Source organism: Crocuta crocuta, unplaced genomic scaffold (genome assembly GCF_008692635.1).
Source record: "Crocuta crocuta isolate KB4526 unplaced genomic scaffold, BGI_CrCroc_1.0 scaffold273, whole genome shotgun sequence".
Classification (NCBI taxonomy): Eukaryota; Metazoa; Chordata; class Mammalia; order Carnivora; family Hyaenidae; genus Crocuta; species Crocuta crocuta.
Genome location: NW_027529425.1, coordinates 1,247,491 through 1,262,263, shown reverse-complemented (window position 1 = coordinate 1,262,263; position 14,773 = coordinate 1,247,491). Strand labels below are relative to the sequence as shown.

Sequence of the window (14,773 nt, the reverse complement as noted above, 5' to 3'; positions counted from 1 at the left end):
GAGAGCGAGAGAGCGAGAGCGAGTGAGCGAGAGGGGGGGAGGGGGAGAGAGAGAGAGAGAGAGAGAGAAATAGGGCCTTTAATGGGGCGCCTGGGTGGCTCAGTCAGTTAAGTGTCCGACTTCGGCTCAGGTCATGATCTCACAGTCTGTGGGTTCGAGCCCCACATCGGGGTCTGTGCTGGTTTCAGATTCTGTGCCTCCCTCTCTCTCTGCCCCTCCCCCACTCGCTTTGTCTCTGTCTCTCAAAATAAAGACATTAAGAAAAAAAAAATAGGGCCTTTAAGGAGGTAATTGAGGTTGAATGAGGTCCTAAGTGTGGGGCCTTTAGTGCTGACTGGTGTCCTTGTAAGAGGAAGGGACCCCAGAGGCCTCTCCATCCACTGTAAAGAGGAAAGGCCATGTGAGGACACAGTGAGAAGGCGGCCATCTAGAAGTCAGGAAGGGGCATCAACAGAAACCAGCCCTGAGGGCACCCTGACCTTGGATGTCCAGCCTCCAGAACGGAGAAAATAAACATGTTGCTTAAGCCACTCAGTCTGTGGTCTTTTGTTCTGGCACCAAAGTGACTAATACTCTGACCCTTTATAACCTAGGGATCAGAGATGGTGTATACACGTTAACTTACTGGATATAATAGTTTGCATGGGAAGTGACAAAGCCTACAGATAATGGTAGTTTAGTAAACGAAATAATTGGGGTAGGATAATTGAGAAGTGACATTTTAAAGTCATTTTACAAGACTTTTCTGTTATTAATCTGGTGGGTTAGCGTCTAGGGAAAGGAAGCTGGGATTAAAAACATCTTGGACAACGGCATATATGTGGAAAATTCAAGTAGTACGTAAGCAACAGTCAATGTGTAGAGAGGGTGAAGAAGGGAAGAACAGAGGGAAGGCTAAAGTACAGAAAGGAGAGCTGGCTCTAAGTCTGTGGTGTTCCTGGGGCGCCTGGGTGGCTCAGTCAGTTAAGCACTGGACTCCTGAATTTGGCTTAGGTCATGATCCCAAAGTGGGATCAAGCCCCACTTTGGGCTCTATGCTTAAGATTTCTCTTCTTCCCCCTCTGCCCTTGAAGGTGTGTACCTTCTCTCTTTCAAAAAAAAAAAAATGTCTGTGGCATTCCTCAGTAAAAAGAACACTGGGATCAGGGTATTGCTACTACTCTATTGCTTACTAGCTCTGTGACCTTGGGCAAATAACCTTGATAAGCTTGGGGAGAACACCAGTGTGATACACCTTGTGGACTGCTTAGACACAATGTACATGTCCTCATTCTCAGCCCCAGTGCTAGATATGAAATCATTCATAAGTGACATTCTCCACATGACACACCAGAACCTGAACACACCCAGGGCAGCCCTCTCGTTGTGCCTCTGTGCTGACAGCTCAGAGCCTGGAGCCTTCTTCGGATTCTGTCTCTCCCTCTCTCTCTGCCCCTCTCCTGTTCACTCTCTCTCTAATACATACATACAAAAGCCTTGACAGAAGAAACATGTTTTAGGCTATTTGTCAAGAGCCACCCTCCTTGCCCCCCACACAAAGCTTAACAAAAGGTTTAATGCAGACTTTCATCAAAAACCAAAAGTCCTCAAATAAAGCACCCTTAATTTAGTAAGCTTCAAAAATGATATAATGACGGGAATTAATAAGTGTATTTGGGTGGGGTTTTCCTTTGCTTCTACTTTGAAATCAACAAGACGTATAAAATGGAACCCCTAGAATGGGGAAGAAAGAGAAACTCTGTAAAATTAATTTTTAAAAAAGCAAAAAATATAGTGTCTTGTATGTACCGAACTTTAAATGGTGTTTTAGATCATCATGTATTTGAAATCCTGTCCACCATCGAAGCAGAGAGAAAATTCTAAGTGACTCAAATATTTCTCAGGGTAATGAGTGGAATGGGGAAGATTTGGTCTGAAAGTGGAGGTAAGAAGAGACCAGGACAGAACTGTCCCAAGTAAGCCCTTGCTGTTGTCAGGAGGCCCTTCCAGGGGACACCCTTATCCTTCGGAAGACTCCCTACTTACACATTCCTGCTTCTTGGTGATGCTCAGAGTAGATACTAAGACCGAAGTCAGACTGATGGATCTGTCGTGTGTGTGATGCCCGTGGAAATGAGATCTACAAATGACATACTTCAAATGGCAAAGAATGGTGTTTCTGGACAGCAGAATGAACACACACACCCCACCCCCCCATGAAGCAGCCATGTCAAAACAATGGGACTTTATTTCTTTTTTTAATTTTTTTTTAATGTTTTATTTATTTCTAGGAGAGAGAGAGAGAGACAGCGTGAGCAGGGGAGGGTCAGAGAGAGAGGGAGTCACAGACTTTAACAGGCTCCAGGCTCTGAGCTGGCAGTCAGCACAGAGCCCGACGCAGGGCTAGAACCCACGAACTGCGAGATCATGACCTAAGCGAAAGTCGGACGCTTAACCGACTAAGCCACCCAGGCGCCCCAATGGGACTTTATTTCTATGGATCCTTTGGTGTCGGATAAGGTGTGGACTCTGTCTAAAGCTTTCCCCGCATTCAAGACACTTATAAGGTTTTTCTCCAGTGTGAGTCCTCTGGTGCGTAATGAGGGTTGCGCTCTGACTGAAGCGTTTTCCACACACAAAACACCCGTATGGCTTCTCCCCGGTGTGGATCCTCTGGTGTTTAGAGAGGTCCGAGCACCGTTTAAAGCTCTTCTCACACTCCTCACATGTGTAGGGTCTCTCCCCTTTGTGAATTCTCTGATGTCTAAAACGGTTGGAAATACGGCAGGTTTCCCCACATTCGTGACATTTGAAGTGTTTCTCTCCTACGTGGATCCTCTGGTGCCGGTTGAGATGGGAGCTCTGCCGGAAGCTGTCCCCACACTTGGGGCAGGTGTATGGCTTTTCGCCCGTGTGTGTCCTCTGGTGTTTGATCAGGGCAGCGTTCTGGCTGAAGCTCTTCCCGCACTCTTGGCATTTGTAGGGTTTCTCCCCAGTGTGGATTCTCTGGTGTTTAAAAAGGTCAGAACGCTGTTTGAAACTCTTCTCACAGTTCCCACATTTATAAGGCCTTTCTTCCCGGAGCCGCTGCCGGGTCTCAAAGAGGCCTGCGCTGTGGAGCTGTTCTTTGCTGTCGACAGAGTCAGGGGGTTTCACCGTGTGATGCTTTACCAGCTCTGAACTCTGTGTACGACTGTCCCCCTGTTCGCTGCCATCAACGGGCCTCCCCGCGGCCTGCACATGCTGACAAAGAACCCAGTTTGAACTTCTGGCCCTGTTCCCACATTCATCATGCTTGAGGTCTCCATCCTTTGTGGGACCACTCTTGAGATCTGCAGTGCTGGGGAGTCCTTCCTCTTCAGGAGAATTTTCCAGTTTCAGTGATGAGGGATTTTCTGACTGCTTTTCTACTCCATTCCCACGAGTATCACCACACCCCAGGGAAGCCTTCCTGTGGGACCTTTCTTGTAGCTGCCCCTGCAGCTCTATTTCTTCTAAAATTTCTTGTTTTGGAATAAAGTCTTTGTTCTCAGTTCTGGTTTCCAAACCTGAAACATTAAAACAACAGTAAACAGGGAGGCAAACCATAAGACAAATTTGTATTTATTTGTATTAAATACAAATAACAAACTAAGGGTTGTTGGAGGGGAGGTAGGTGAGGGGGATGGGCATTAAGGAGGGCACTTGTTATGATGAGCATTGGGGTGTCATATGTAAGGGATGAATCACTAAATTCTACTCCTGAAACCATTATTACACTAGATGTTAACAAATTTGGATTTAAATACAATTAAAAAAAAGAAAGAAAGAAAAAAGGCTGACATTTCATCCTGGTGCAAGAGTAAAACAAGCAAGTGCCTGCAAAAAAATACCCACCCTCCCAAAACTTTTCTAATATTCTCCATGAACCACTCAAGTTAAATGATTAAAAAAAAATTTTTTTTAATGTTCACTTATTTTTCAGAGAGGGAGAGAGACAGAGCGTGAGTGGGGAGGGACAGAGAGAGGGAGACACAGAATCTAAAGCAGGTTCCAGGCTCTGAGCTGTCAGCACAGAGCCCAACGTGGGGCTCGAACTCACAGATCATGAGATTATGACTTGAGCCTAAGCCAGACCCTTAACCAACTGAGCCACCCGGGAGCCCCTCAAGTTAAATGATTTTAATTAACTTGTGAAATGTGCTGACATTTACCTGTACAAACCCCATTTCTTTCCTTTTTCACTTGTGCCTATACCCACATGTCCATCTCTTTCCCCCTGCCTCACTCCACTGTTACAGGAGTCACAATATCAGGAAGGGGTGTCAAGAAGGGCACAACAGCCTATACCCCATGAATGGAGGATGGTTTAACAAGAGAAATTCTATTCATGTCATAAGTTATGGTAACAGACACACCCTGTGCCTCCAATGTCTGGAGGCAGCCTCTGGGTAGGAGACAAATCTAGGACTGACTGGAAGTCTATAAAGGAGCAGTCAAGCCACCAGATTCTACCCCCAATCCAGAATTTTTGCAGTTTACTCCCCAGGGAGACTGAACCAGATAAATTCTGGACTGGGGACATCAGGCACAGCTAAGAACTGGGGACAGGGACCACTTTCGTATCAGGAAAATCAAGTGAAAAGGAAGACACAATTGGTAGAACCTCAGTGCCATCCTCTACTCACGTCCCAAACTGTAAGCTCCAAAGCTTACGTCCTCCAGGCAAGAAAAGGCAGGGATTTTTGTGGCAGGGATTTCATAGGTTTTATTCCCTGATGTGTTCTCAGCACTTAGAACAGTGCCTGGCCGGGGTTCCTGCGTGACTCAGTTGGTTAAGTGTCTGACTTTGGCTCCGGTCATGATCTCTTGGCTCATGAGTTCGAGCCCCACATCAGGTTCTGTGCTGTCAGTGGAGAGCCTGCTTCAGATCCTCTATCCACCCCCCAACCCCTCCCCTGCTCATGCTAGTTCTCTCTCAAAAATGGATAAACACTAAAAAAAAAAAAAAAGCACCTGTCTTATTGCAGACACTCAATAAACTATTTGTTGAATAAATCTCTCTATGGCAAAACTCGCGAGCCCAGGCCTGACATATGGGAATTCCCCAAAACAGCACCTGATAGGCAAGGCAATCCTGAGAAAAAAAGAACAAAGCCAGAGGTATCACAATACCAGATTTCTTTTTTTTTTTTTAATTTTTTTTCAAATTTTTTTTCTTTTTAATTTCTAGGAGAGAGAGAGAGAGACAGCATGAGCAGGGGAGGGTCAGAGAGAGAGGGAGTCACAGACTCTGAAACAGGCTCCAGGCTCCGAGCTGGCAGTCAGCACAGAGCCCGACGCGGGGCTCAAACCCACGAACCGCGAGATCATGACCTAAGCGAAAGTTGGATGCTTAACCAACTGAGCCACCCAGGCGCCCCACTAGATTTCAAGATATACTACAGAGCTGCCTGGCAGGCCCAGTGGGTGGAGTGCGTGACTCTTGATCTTGCAGTTCTAAGTTCAAGGCCCACACCGGGTGCAGAGATCACTTAAAAATAAAATCTTAAAAAGAAAAAAGATACACTACAAATCTGTAGTAATCAAAATAGTATGATATGGGAACAAAAACAGACATATGGATCAATGGAAAAGAACAGGCAGCCCAGAAATAGGCCCACAATTGTGTGGTCAATTAATCAATAACAAAAAGGCAAGAATATACAATGGGGAAAAGACAGTCTCTTCAATACACTGTGTTGGGAAAACTGGATAGCTACACGTTAAAGAATGAAATTGGACCACTTTCTAACACCACATATAAAAATAAACTCAAAATGGATTAGAAACTTAAATGTGAGACCTGAAACCATAAAACTCCTAGAAGAGAACATAGGCAGTAACTTCTCTGTCATCGGCTATTTTCTACATTATGTCTCCTGAGACAAAGGAAACAAAAGCAAAAATAAGCTATTGCGACCACATCAAAATAAAAAAAGCTTTTGCAGGGGGCACCTGGCTGGCTCAGTTGGTGGAGCACGTGACTCTTGATCTCAGGGTTGTGGGTTCAAGCCCCACACTGGGTGTAGAGATTAGCTAAAAATAAAAAAATTTTAATTAAAAAATTCTTTTTAATGTTTTATTTATTTTTGAGAGAGACAGAGACAGAATGAGAGCAGGGGAGGAGCAGACAGAGAGGGAGATACAGAACCTGAGGCTTGCTCCAGCCTCCGAGCTGTCAGCACAGAGCCTGATGTGGGGTTCAAACATAAAAACTGAAAGATCATGAACTAAGCTGAAATCAGACGCTTAACCAACTGCACCACCCAGGTGCCCCAAAAATAAAAACTTAAAAAAAAAAAACCTTTTGCATAGCAAAGGAAAATATCAACACAAAAAGACAACCTACTTAATGAGAGAAGATACTTGCAAATGATATACCTGATAAGGGGTTAATATTCAAGATCTATAAAGGACTTACACAAGTCAACACCAAAATAAACACCAAATTAAAAAACGGGCATAGGATCTGAACTGACATATTTCCAAAGAAGACATAGAGATGGCCAACAGACATGAAAAGATGCTCAACATCACTAATCATCAGGCAAATGCAATGAAAACCACAAGGAGCTATCACCAATTATACCAGTTAGAATGGCTAAAATCAGTATGACAAGAAATAACAAGTATTGGTGGAGATGCGGAGAAAAAGGAACCCTCACACACTGTTGATGGGAATGTAAATTGGTGTAGTCACTGTGGAAAACAGTATGGCGGTTCCTCAAAAAACTAAAAATAGAAATACCTTATGATCCAATAATTCCACTATCGCATATTTACCCAAAGAAAATGAAAACACTAATTCAAAAAGATATATGCACTCCTACATTTATTGCAGCATTGTTTACAATAGTCAAAATATGGAAGTAACCTAAGTGTCCATAAATAGATGAAGAAAATGTGATATACCCTACATGATGGAATATTATACAACCATAAAAGGATGAGATCTTGCCATCTGAAACAACACAGATGGCCCTAGAAGGTATTATGCTAAATGAAATAAGTCATGGGGGTCCTTGCTGGCTCAGTTAGTAGAGCATGCGATTCCTGATCTTAGGGTTGAGAGTTCAAGCCCTGTGCTGGGAGTAAAGACTGCTTTAAAAAACACACAAACAGACACCTCTTAATAAATTAAAAACAAATAAATAAGTCACACTGAGAAAGACAAATACCATATGATTCTACTCATATGTAGAATCCAAAAAAAAAACAAAAAAACAAATAAAAAGAAGAATTAGATCTATAAATATAGAGAACAAACCGATGGTTGCCAGAGGGGACACAGAAAAAGGCTGGGCAAAATGGGAGGTACAGGCTTCTAGTTATGGAATGAGTAAGTCAGGGGAATAAAAAGGACAATGTTAGGAATACAGTGGATGATAATTTAATAAGATGTACCCAGCCAGACAGTAGCTACACTTGTGGTGAGCAGAGCACAATGTATACACTTGTCTAATCACTATGCTGTACACGTGAAACTGATAGAACATTGTGTGTCAGCTACATTCAAAAATAAAAACAAACAAAAAACCACAGAGCACCTGATGACTGCCCCTATATTAAGACCACCAGGTCACAATCCTAGCCCAAAAAAGAGTTTTCAGTCAGAATTCTTATGTTTGACTATTACATAAAAATGGAAAGTAGAAGATTACCAACATTTCAGGAAAACCTCGAATGAAAGTGTTGAGGAAACATGCAGTGTGTAAAACAGAAGGTCTAACGACCTACAGTCAACATTCTCAGGTAAATAAGAGAAGATATTGCATCCAGGAAATGAGGAGGCTATAAGAAAAGGAATATTTAAAGAACAAGAAAAGGCTCCTGAAAATATTAGTGAGAGCAGAAACATTTCAGCATTAACAGCTGGAAAACAAAGCTACAGAGATTTCCTAAGAAAGTGAAACAAAAGATAAAGAAATAAGAAGAGGCAATGAACCTGATGTGATCAGTCCATGAGTTCCAACATCCACTGAAAAGAAATCCCAGAAAGAAAACAGGAAAAAAAAAAAAAAAAAAAGAGAGATAAAAATAGATAGATAGATCGAAAGACAGATAGATAAAATACCATAAAAAATTTCTTATGCACCTGGGTGGCTCAGTCGATTAAGTGTCTGACTTCGGCTCAGATCGTGATCTCGAGGTTTGTGGGTTCAAGCCCAGTGTCTGGAGCCTGCTTCAGATTCTGTGTCTCCCTCTCTCTGCCCCTCCTCCACTCATGCTCTGTCTCTCTCATTCTCAAAAATCAATAAACATTAACATTAAAAAAATGTTTTTTAATTTCTTGGAACTCAAGGATATGGATGTCTTGTTACAAGGGCCCACCCACTATCAACAATGAATGCAAAAAACAAAACTAAAAAACCCTCCTTTACACTAAGCCACATCCATTCTGAAACTTCATACTAGCAGGACTAAAGAAGAGATTCTAATGGCTTTTGAACAAACAGATCACACACCAAGGATAAAATATCACAATGGGATCTGATTTCTCAGTAGCAACATGGCAAGCTAGCTAGAAAACCCAGTCTTTAAAATTCAATGGTAAAACCATTTCTAATGGGGAATCTGGCCATACTATGATCTGGATATAGGAAGGAATAGAGACATTTTCAGACAAACTTTCAAAAAATTAGGTTCCCAAGTGTATGTTTTCTGGAAGATACTGGAAGAGGTTCTCCATCAGAGGGGGGTAAACCAAGGAAGAGAATGGTATGGGGTCCAGGAAAGAGAAAAGGAATTCCAAGGTGACAGTGAAAGAAGGTTCTTAGGACACTAGCTGTGTGACAGGCCTGGAGAGAGGCCCATTCACGCTGGAGCAGAAGATTCTGAAGGCTTCCTCCAAGTGGACTATGAAACTGATGGCATATCTGATACATTTGCACCTACAGTTTTACATTTCTAACAGGGAGACTGTAGGTAAATTGCTGTCCAATAGTTAGAAAAGCAGTGTGTGCAAAACAGGCATTATTAATTCCAGAGAAAATTAGAAGTTGTAAAATAAGACATATAATCATACAGGTTATGTGGGTAAATACAGATAACATTTATGTGGGTAGGATATTGAAATATTATATCAATATGCAAAAGGACTGATTTAACCATAATGAGAGAATTACAGACTGCTAAATGTGTGCATGGTCCTGTCTTCCTCGGTAGACAGTTAAGAGGTAATACTTGAAATCAGGGGAAAAAGAGCAGAATAAGCATCATATATAGAAATATGAAAACAAACACCAGTGAAAAACACATAAAAGATTTTAAAGTTGTGTCTGCAAAGATGGAGTCAAGACTGAGAAGGGCGTGGGGGCCTGGGTGGCTCAGTCAGTTAATTGCCAGGCTTCAGCTCAGGTCATTATCTCAAGGTTCATGGATTCGAGTCCTGCATCAGGCTCTGTGTTAACAGCTCAGAGCCTGGAGCCTGCTTTGGATTCTGTGTCTCCCTCTCTCTCTGCTCCTCCCCAACTCATACTCTATCTGTCTCTCTCAAAAATAAATAAACATTAAAAAAAAAAAGATTGACAAGGGCCTGGTATTTTCCTAAGATTGGAAAAACACAAATCATAAAGTAAAAGATCGAAAAATCTGACCCTTAAACAAGAGTTTGACCTGTGAAGGCCTACTTGTGTATGGATTTTTTTTGGTAAAGTCAGTCCAGCACTGTAAAAGTATTGTCTCTTCCTTATGATTTTCTTAATAACACTTTCTTTTTTCTAGCTTACTTTATAGTAAAAGAAGGGGCACCTGGGTGGCTCAGTCAGTTGAGCATCCAACTTTGGCTCAGGTCATGATCTCACCACTTCCTGAGTTAGAGCCCCACATGTGGCCATGTGCTGACAGCTCAGAGCCTAGAGCCTGCTTCGGATTCTGTGTCTCCCTCTCTCTCTGCCCCTCCCCTGCTTGTGCTCGGTATCTCTCTCTCTCTCTCAAAAATAAACATTTAAAAAAATCATAGTAAAAATAACAAAGAGTTAATACAGAAAATATAAAGAACTGCCACAAAGCAATTAAAAAAAATAATGAAGGAAAGGAAGTGAAATAGGAAATAAATAGGCAATTCATAGAATGCACCCCGTACCCTAAAATAAATCTGAAAAGGTATTTAACCAAGAACCAGTCAGGGAAACGCAAGTTAAAACAATAAAATACTATTCATTCATTAACTAGTATTTATTGAGCACCTGCCAAGCACTCTCTATCCCAACTACTTGGGATATATTAGAACCAATGAGACAAAAATCTCTCCCCTTGTGGAGTTTACAGTCTAGAAAGGGTAGTCAGACAATAAATACACAGAAAGTAAATTCTGTAGGATGTCAGAGGGTGATGAATGCCGTGGATCAAGTTGAGGAAGGTGTGGGATGGATCAGCAGCATGGGAGGAGGAGATGGTGGAAGGCAAACTGCACTATTAAACACAATGGTCAGGCTGGGCCTCACTGAAAAGTAAGATCTGAGCAAAGACTTGAAACAAGTCAAGGAATTTGCTTAGTGGAGATCTGAAGGAAGGAAGAATAGTCCAGGTAGAGGGGCACTTGGTCGGCTCAGTCAGTTAAGCATCCGACTCTTGGTTTCAGCTCAGTCAGTTAAGCATCCAACTCTTGGTTTCAGCTCAGCTCATGATCTCGTGGGTTCGAGCCCCACATGGAGCTTTGCGCTGACAGTATGGAGCCCGCTTGGGATCCTCTGTCGTCCTCGCTCTTGGCCCCTCCCCTTCTAGTGCACTCTATCTCTCTCTAAAAATACATAAACATTAAAAAAAAAAAATCCAGGTAGAAGGGTCAAATAGAGCAAAGAACAGGAGGCAAGATGCCTGCCATGGTCAAGGAACAAGGTCAGTGGGGCTGAAGCACAGTGAAGGGCAGCGTAAGAGAGGGGTGTGCCGGGTTACAGGCCTTGTCACATTAGGCAACACAGATTTTCCTTTGCATGAAACAGAAAACCACTGCAGGTTCTGAGCAGAGGCCTGATGTCACATAATATTTTAAAAGGAACATGTCAGCTACTGTGTTACGACATCCTATCAGCCGAACACCAAATGTCTGTAAGGATGTAGAGAAGGAAGATTCTCATGTATTTCTGGTAGGAGTACAAACTGGTTGCAGTCTTTCCTTCTGAACAGCAAGATGGGCAAACGTGCCTAAGTCTATTCTCTTTAGTTCCTATATATGTTCCTATATGTGAACACAGAAAGACTCAAGTATGTCTGATGTAATGCTATTTGTAATGGTGAAAAACTAGAAGCCTTGATGTTCACTGATAGGACAGTGGATAAATGAATTTTGGACTAGTCATACAATGAAAGATATAAATGTTAAAATGAACGGACTAGAGCTACATATGCCAACATAGATAAATTCCAAAAACGTAATGGGGGAAAAAAAGGCAGGGTACAAAAAAAATCATACAGCAATTTAATTTATACACCATCAAAACATCTAAAAATACTACGTGTTTACAAATTTATGTATTTATATGTTTATATACATGTTTACACACATTTTTGTATGTAGAAAGTGCACATATATATACAATATGCACATGTAGCTACGTGTACATGTAGAAAATATAAAACGTGCGTGGAAATAAGTACCACAATCAGGATATTGGTTACCTCTGAAGAGCGAGGGGAACAGCTTCAGGGAGGGTACCCAGAGTTTCACCTATAGTTGTAACATTATTTCTTGGCGTTGGGGGGGGTGGGGGAAGAATGATGCTGTTAGGGCCTAATATTAAAATATGATAAACGTGGGTGGTAGATACAAGGTGCCCATTATACTTTTTGTATTTTTCTGCATGTAATTTGTTTAAAATGAACCAAAATAAAAAGCTAACAATACAGAACAGCAAGGTCCTGTTGGGTCACAAAAGAGACTCCATGGCTCTCAACCTGTGTGTGTGACTGGCTCACAGATGGCACTGGAGCAAGCCCTCCACAGATCACACATGGCTAGAAACAAGGTCAGCACTTACTCAGTGAGACCGATGAGACCGAGGTCCTATGATCCTTCCGTGCACTCTCCCAGCAGAACTCCCTGGGAGCTGGGTCCAGAGGCTCCCACTCCTCACAGTTTAGAGGCACAGCCACATTCTTTATCGTCACCAACTCCTGCAACAACACAAGACCTCCACTCAGCACCTGCTGTCCCAGGACAGCATAAGTGACCACTAATCTCAGGATGAGGCCAAGCTTGGGAGGAGTCTGCAAACACTGAGCAGGAAGCCCTGGGAATCAAGTAATACATGGCTGTCGAGTCTGCTCCAGTGAGTCTTGTACTGACTGGAGTTCCAAAGTAACAAAGACGGAGGCTAATATTCTCTTGCAATCCAGAAAAGCCTTTCTGTGGACTATCCACACTAATTTGGGGTAAGAGCAAAATCTTCATCTGAGCTGTATCACTGTAATCTATCAAAATGGAAATGTGATACAGATTAAAAATGTACAGGTAACCAGAAAGCGCCAAACTCCAGTGCTGGCTCTGAGATCGGTTACCTTACTCATGAAATGGATATAAATTTAAGAAGATGAAGGTACCTCCCTGACAGCAAGTGCTCAGTAAAATCGATTTCCTTTCCCTTGACCATTCCACAATAGGATAATTATCCAGCAAGGTGATCTTTTGTGATACCTTATTTAAATACAAGTTGACCATTCACAGAAGGCAAAGCCACAGTTCTTAGAAAAAGAAGGTTCTAACACTGGCGTGTAGACAGGTTTCTCTAGTGATGGGTCACAAACTGACTTCAAGGATCTGTCACTCAATGACAGGAAAGGGAAATACATTCTTAAATTTTGTTATGTTTTGACATCTTAAAAAAAAATCTGGCTAGGGAGACTGCCCCTCCCAGGGCTAGCCAATTCTTAGAGAGAGCAAAGGGCTCAGCCAAGACTGCTTATCTCAAGCCATACCTCCACCTGGCCCGTACACTCCAGGACACAACAGTACTCTGGCTTCGTTATCCTAAGGCCAGGTTTCAGGGCAACGAGGGACAAGCCCTATAGATTAGAGCATGCTGAAATGATTCAGACCAATCAATCCTAAATTGTTTCCCCTACCCTGTGTGTTTCCCCGGGAAACCTCAATACAGGCTCTGACCTAAACTCTCCCCTTGCTCCCGTCTTCTGCCTCCTGACCACCCCTGGTGTCCTTCTGAGGAAGCCCTGAGTGTCGTGCTGTACCTCCTGTTTCTAAGATCTGAATATAGTAACATTTGTTTTTTTTCCTGAGCCTCTCCTCTGCTTCCTGGTCAAGGAAAAAAAATCACATTCCTGTGCATCTTTTCTACTCTCAATACACTGAATACTTTCACAACAACACTCCTTCACTTCTGACACCAGATGTAGCAGTTTTCCACATCAAGTAATTCTGTAATACCAGCTGGGTGTCCTCAAGTGTAATTCAATTGACACTATCTACTGAGATATACAGTCACATCCCACAGGTGAAGGGCTTGGTCCCACAAGACCACCCACCCTTCCCAACTTTGGAAGCCAACCTCAATTAGGCTTACCAGTTTATTACAAAAAGATATGATAAAGGATATGGATAAACAGCAATATGGAGAGACACACTATAAGGTCTGGGAGGGTCCCGAGCTCAGAAACTTCTGTCCCCAGAGTTGGAGTTTGTCACCTTCCAGGTATATGGATGTGTTCAGCAAGTGGAAGCCGTCCGAATCTCACACTATTGGGATTTTTATGGAGGTTTCATTACATGGGCATGATGGATTAACTCCATTACAGCCCCACTCCTCTCTCCAAAGTACCATTATCAATTGTAGGAGGGGGTCGCCAAACTGTTAAAAAAAAGTTAACCTCCCATTCAAAGTGCTCGTTATTGCTGTTCTAGCCTAAATCATTAACGACATGCAGCCGCTTTCCATCCTGACACCTTTCTTCCCCAAATAATCTGGTTAGACAAGAGGGTCTTTTACAGTGGGTAAACAAGCCTTCCACGTTGGTTTTGTGCTCAGAAGTCTATTAACTCACAGATCATTTCTTCCATAGATTTCTTTGTCACTACAGAAAGGAAGTTTCATGTACACCCTAAAGTTCAAAAAAGTAGTAAGGAGAGAAGGTCTAAAACTCTTAGTACCCCGTACACTTCTAATCCTCACACCTCCACCACCAGAAAACTTTAACTCTTCACCTGGGGTGATGTCCCACCAGGCGCTCTCTGAAAAGCGCGCACCGCGGCCGCAGCCTTCTCCCCGCTTTGCGGGCAGTGCTTCCGCACCCAGGCCTGGAGCTCCTGGGGCAAGATGCTCAGGAACTGCTCCAGCACCAGCAGCTCCAGGATCTGCTCCTTCGTATGCATCTCAGGCCTCAGCCATCGGCGACAAAGGTCCCTGAGCCTGCTTAGCGCCTCTTCGGGTCCGGCCACCTCCTGGTAACGGAACCGCCTAAAATGCTGTCGCAACTTTTCGGCATCCTGATAGTCCCCGGGCAGGTCCGACTCCTGACCTCCAGCTGAGTCTCCCTCCACTTTCACTATCAAAAGTCCATCACGCAGAGACGGCGCGGGGACCCTGGACTTCGCAGCTGCCATCCAGGCTTCTAACTCAGTGTCACTGACTCGACTCGCGGTCAAGCTCGAACTCATCCGGCACGTGCTGTTTTCCTGAGTTTTGCCTTCAGGTGAGAAGACAGCAAACCCTGCAGAAAGCCACGGAACTCATCGGACCTCCCCAGACCGGTACCTCCCGACTGCGCCGTCTCAAGTGCGGCTCTATCAAGCCCTGCCCTTCCGGTACTTCTCCCACCCACG

At 43.3% G+C, this 14,773-nt stretch overlaps 1 protein-coding gene across 1 annotated transcript; it reads right to left on the bottom strand.

The window, feature by feature from the left end:
* Nucleotides 1-2,273: 2,273 nt before the first annotated feature.
* ZNF394 (zinc finger protein 394) lies at nt 2,274-14,773 on the bottom strand. The gene is made up of 3 exons (XM_077758684.1): nt 14,156-14,773; nt 11,979-12,114; nt 2,274-3,527 (listed from the first exon to the last, which is right to left on the bottom strand). The coding sequence occupies exons 1-3, from the start codon at nt 14,606-14,608 to the stop codon at nt 2,431-2,433; spliced, it is 1,686 nt and encodes a 561-aa protein (XP_077614810.1). The 5' UTR covers nt 14,609-14,773; the 3' UTR covers nt 2,274-2,430.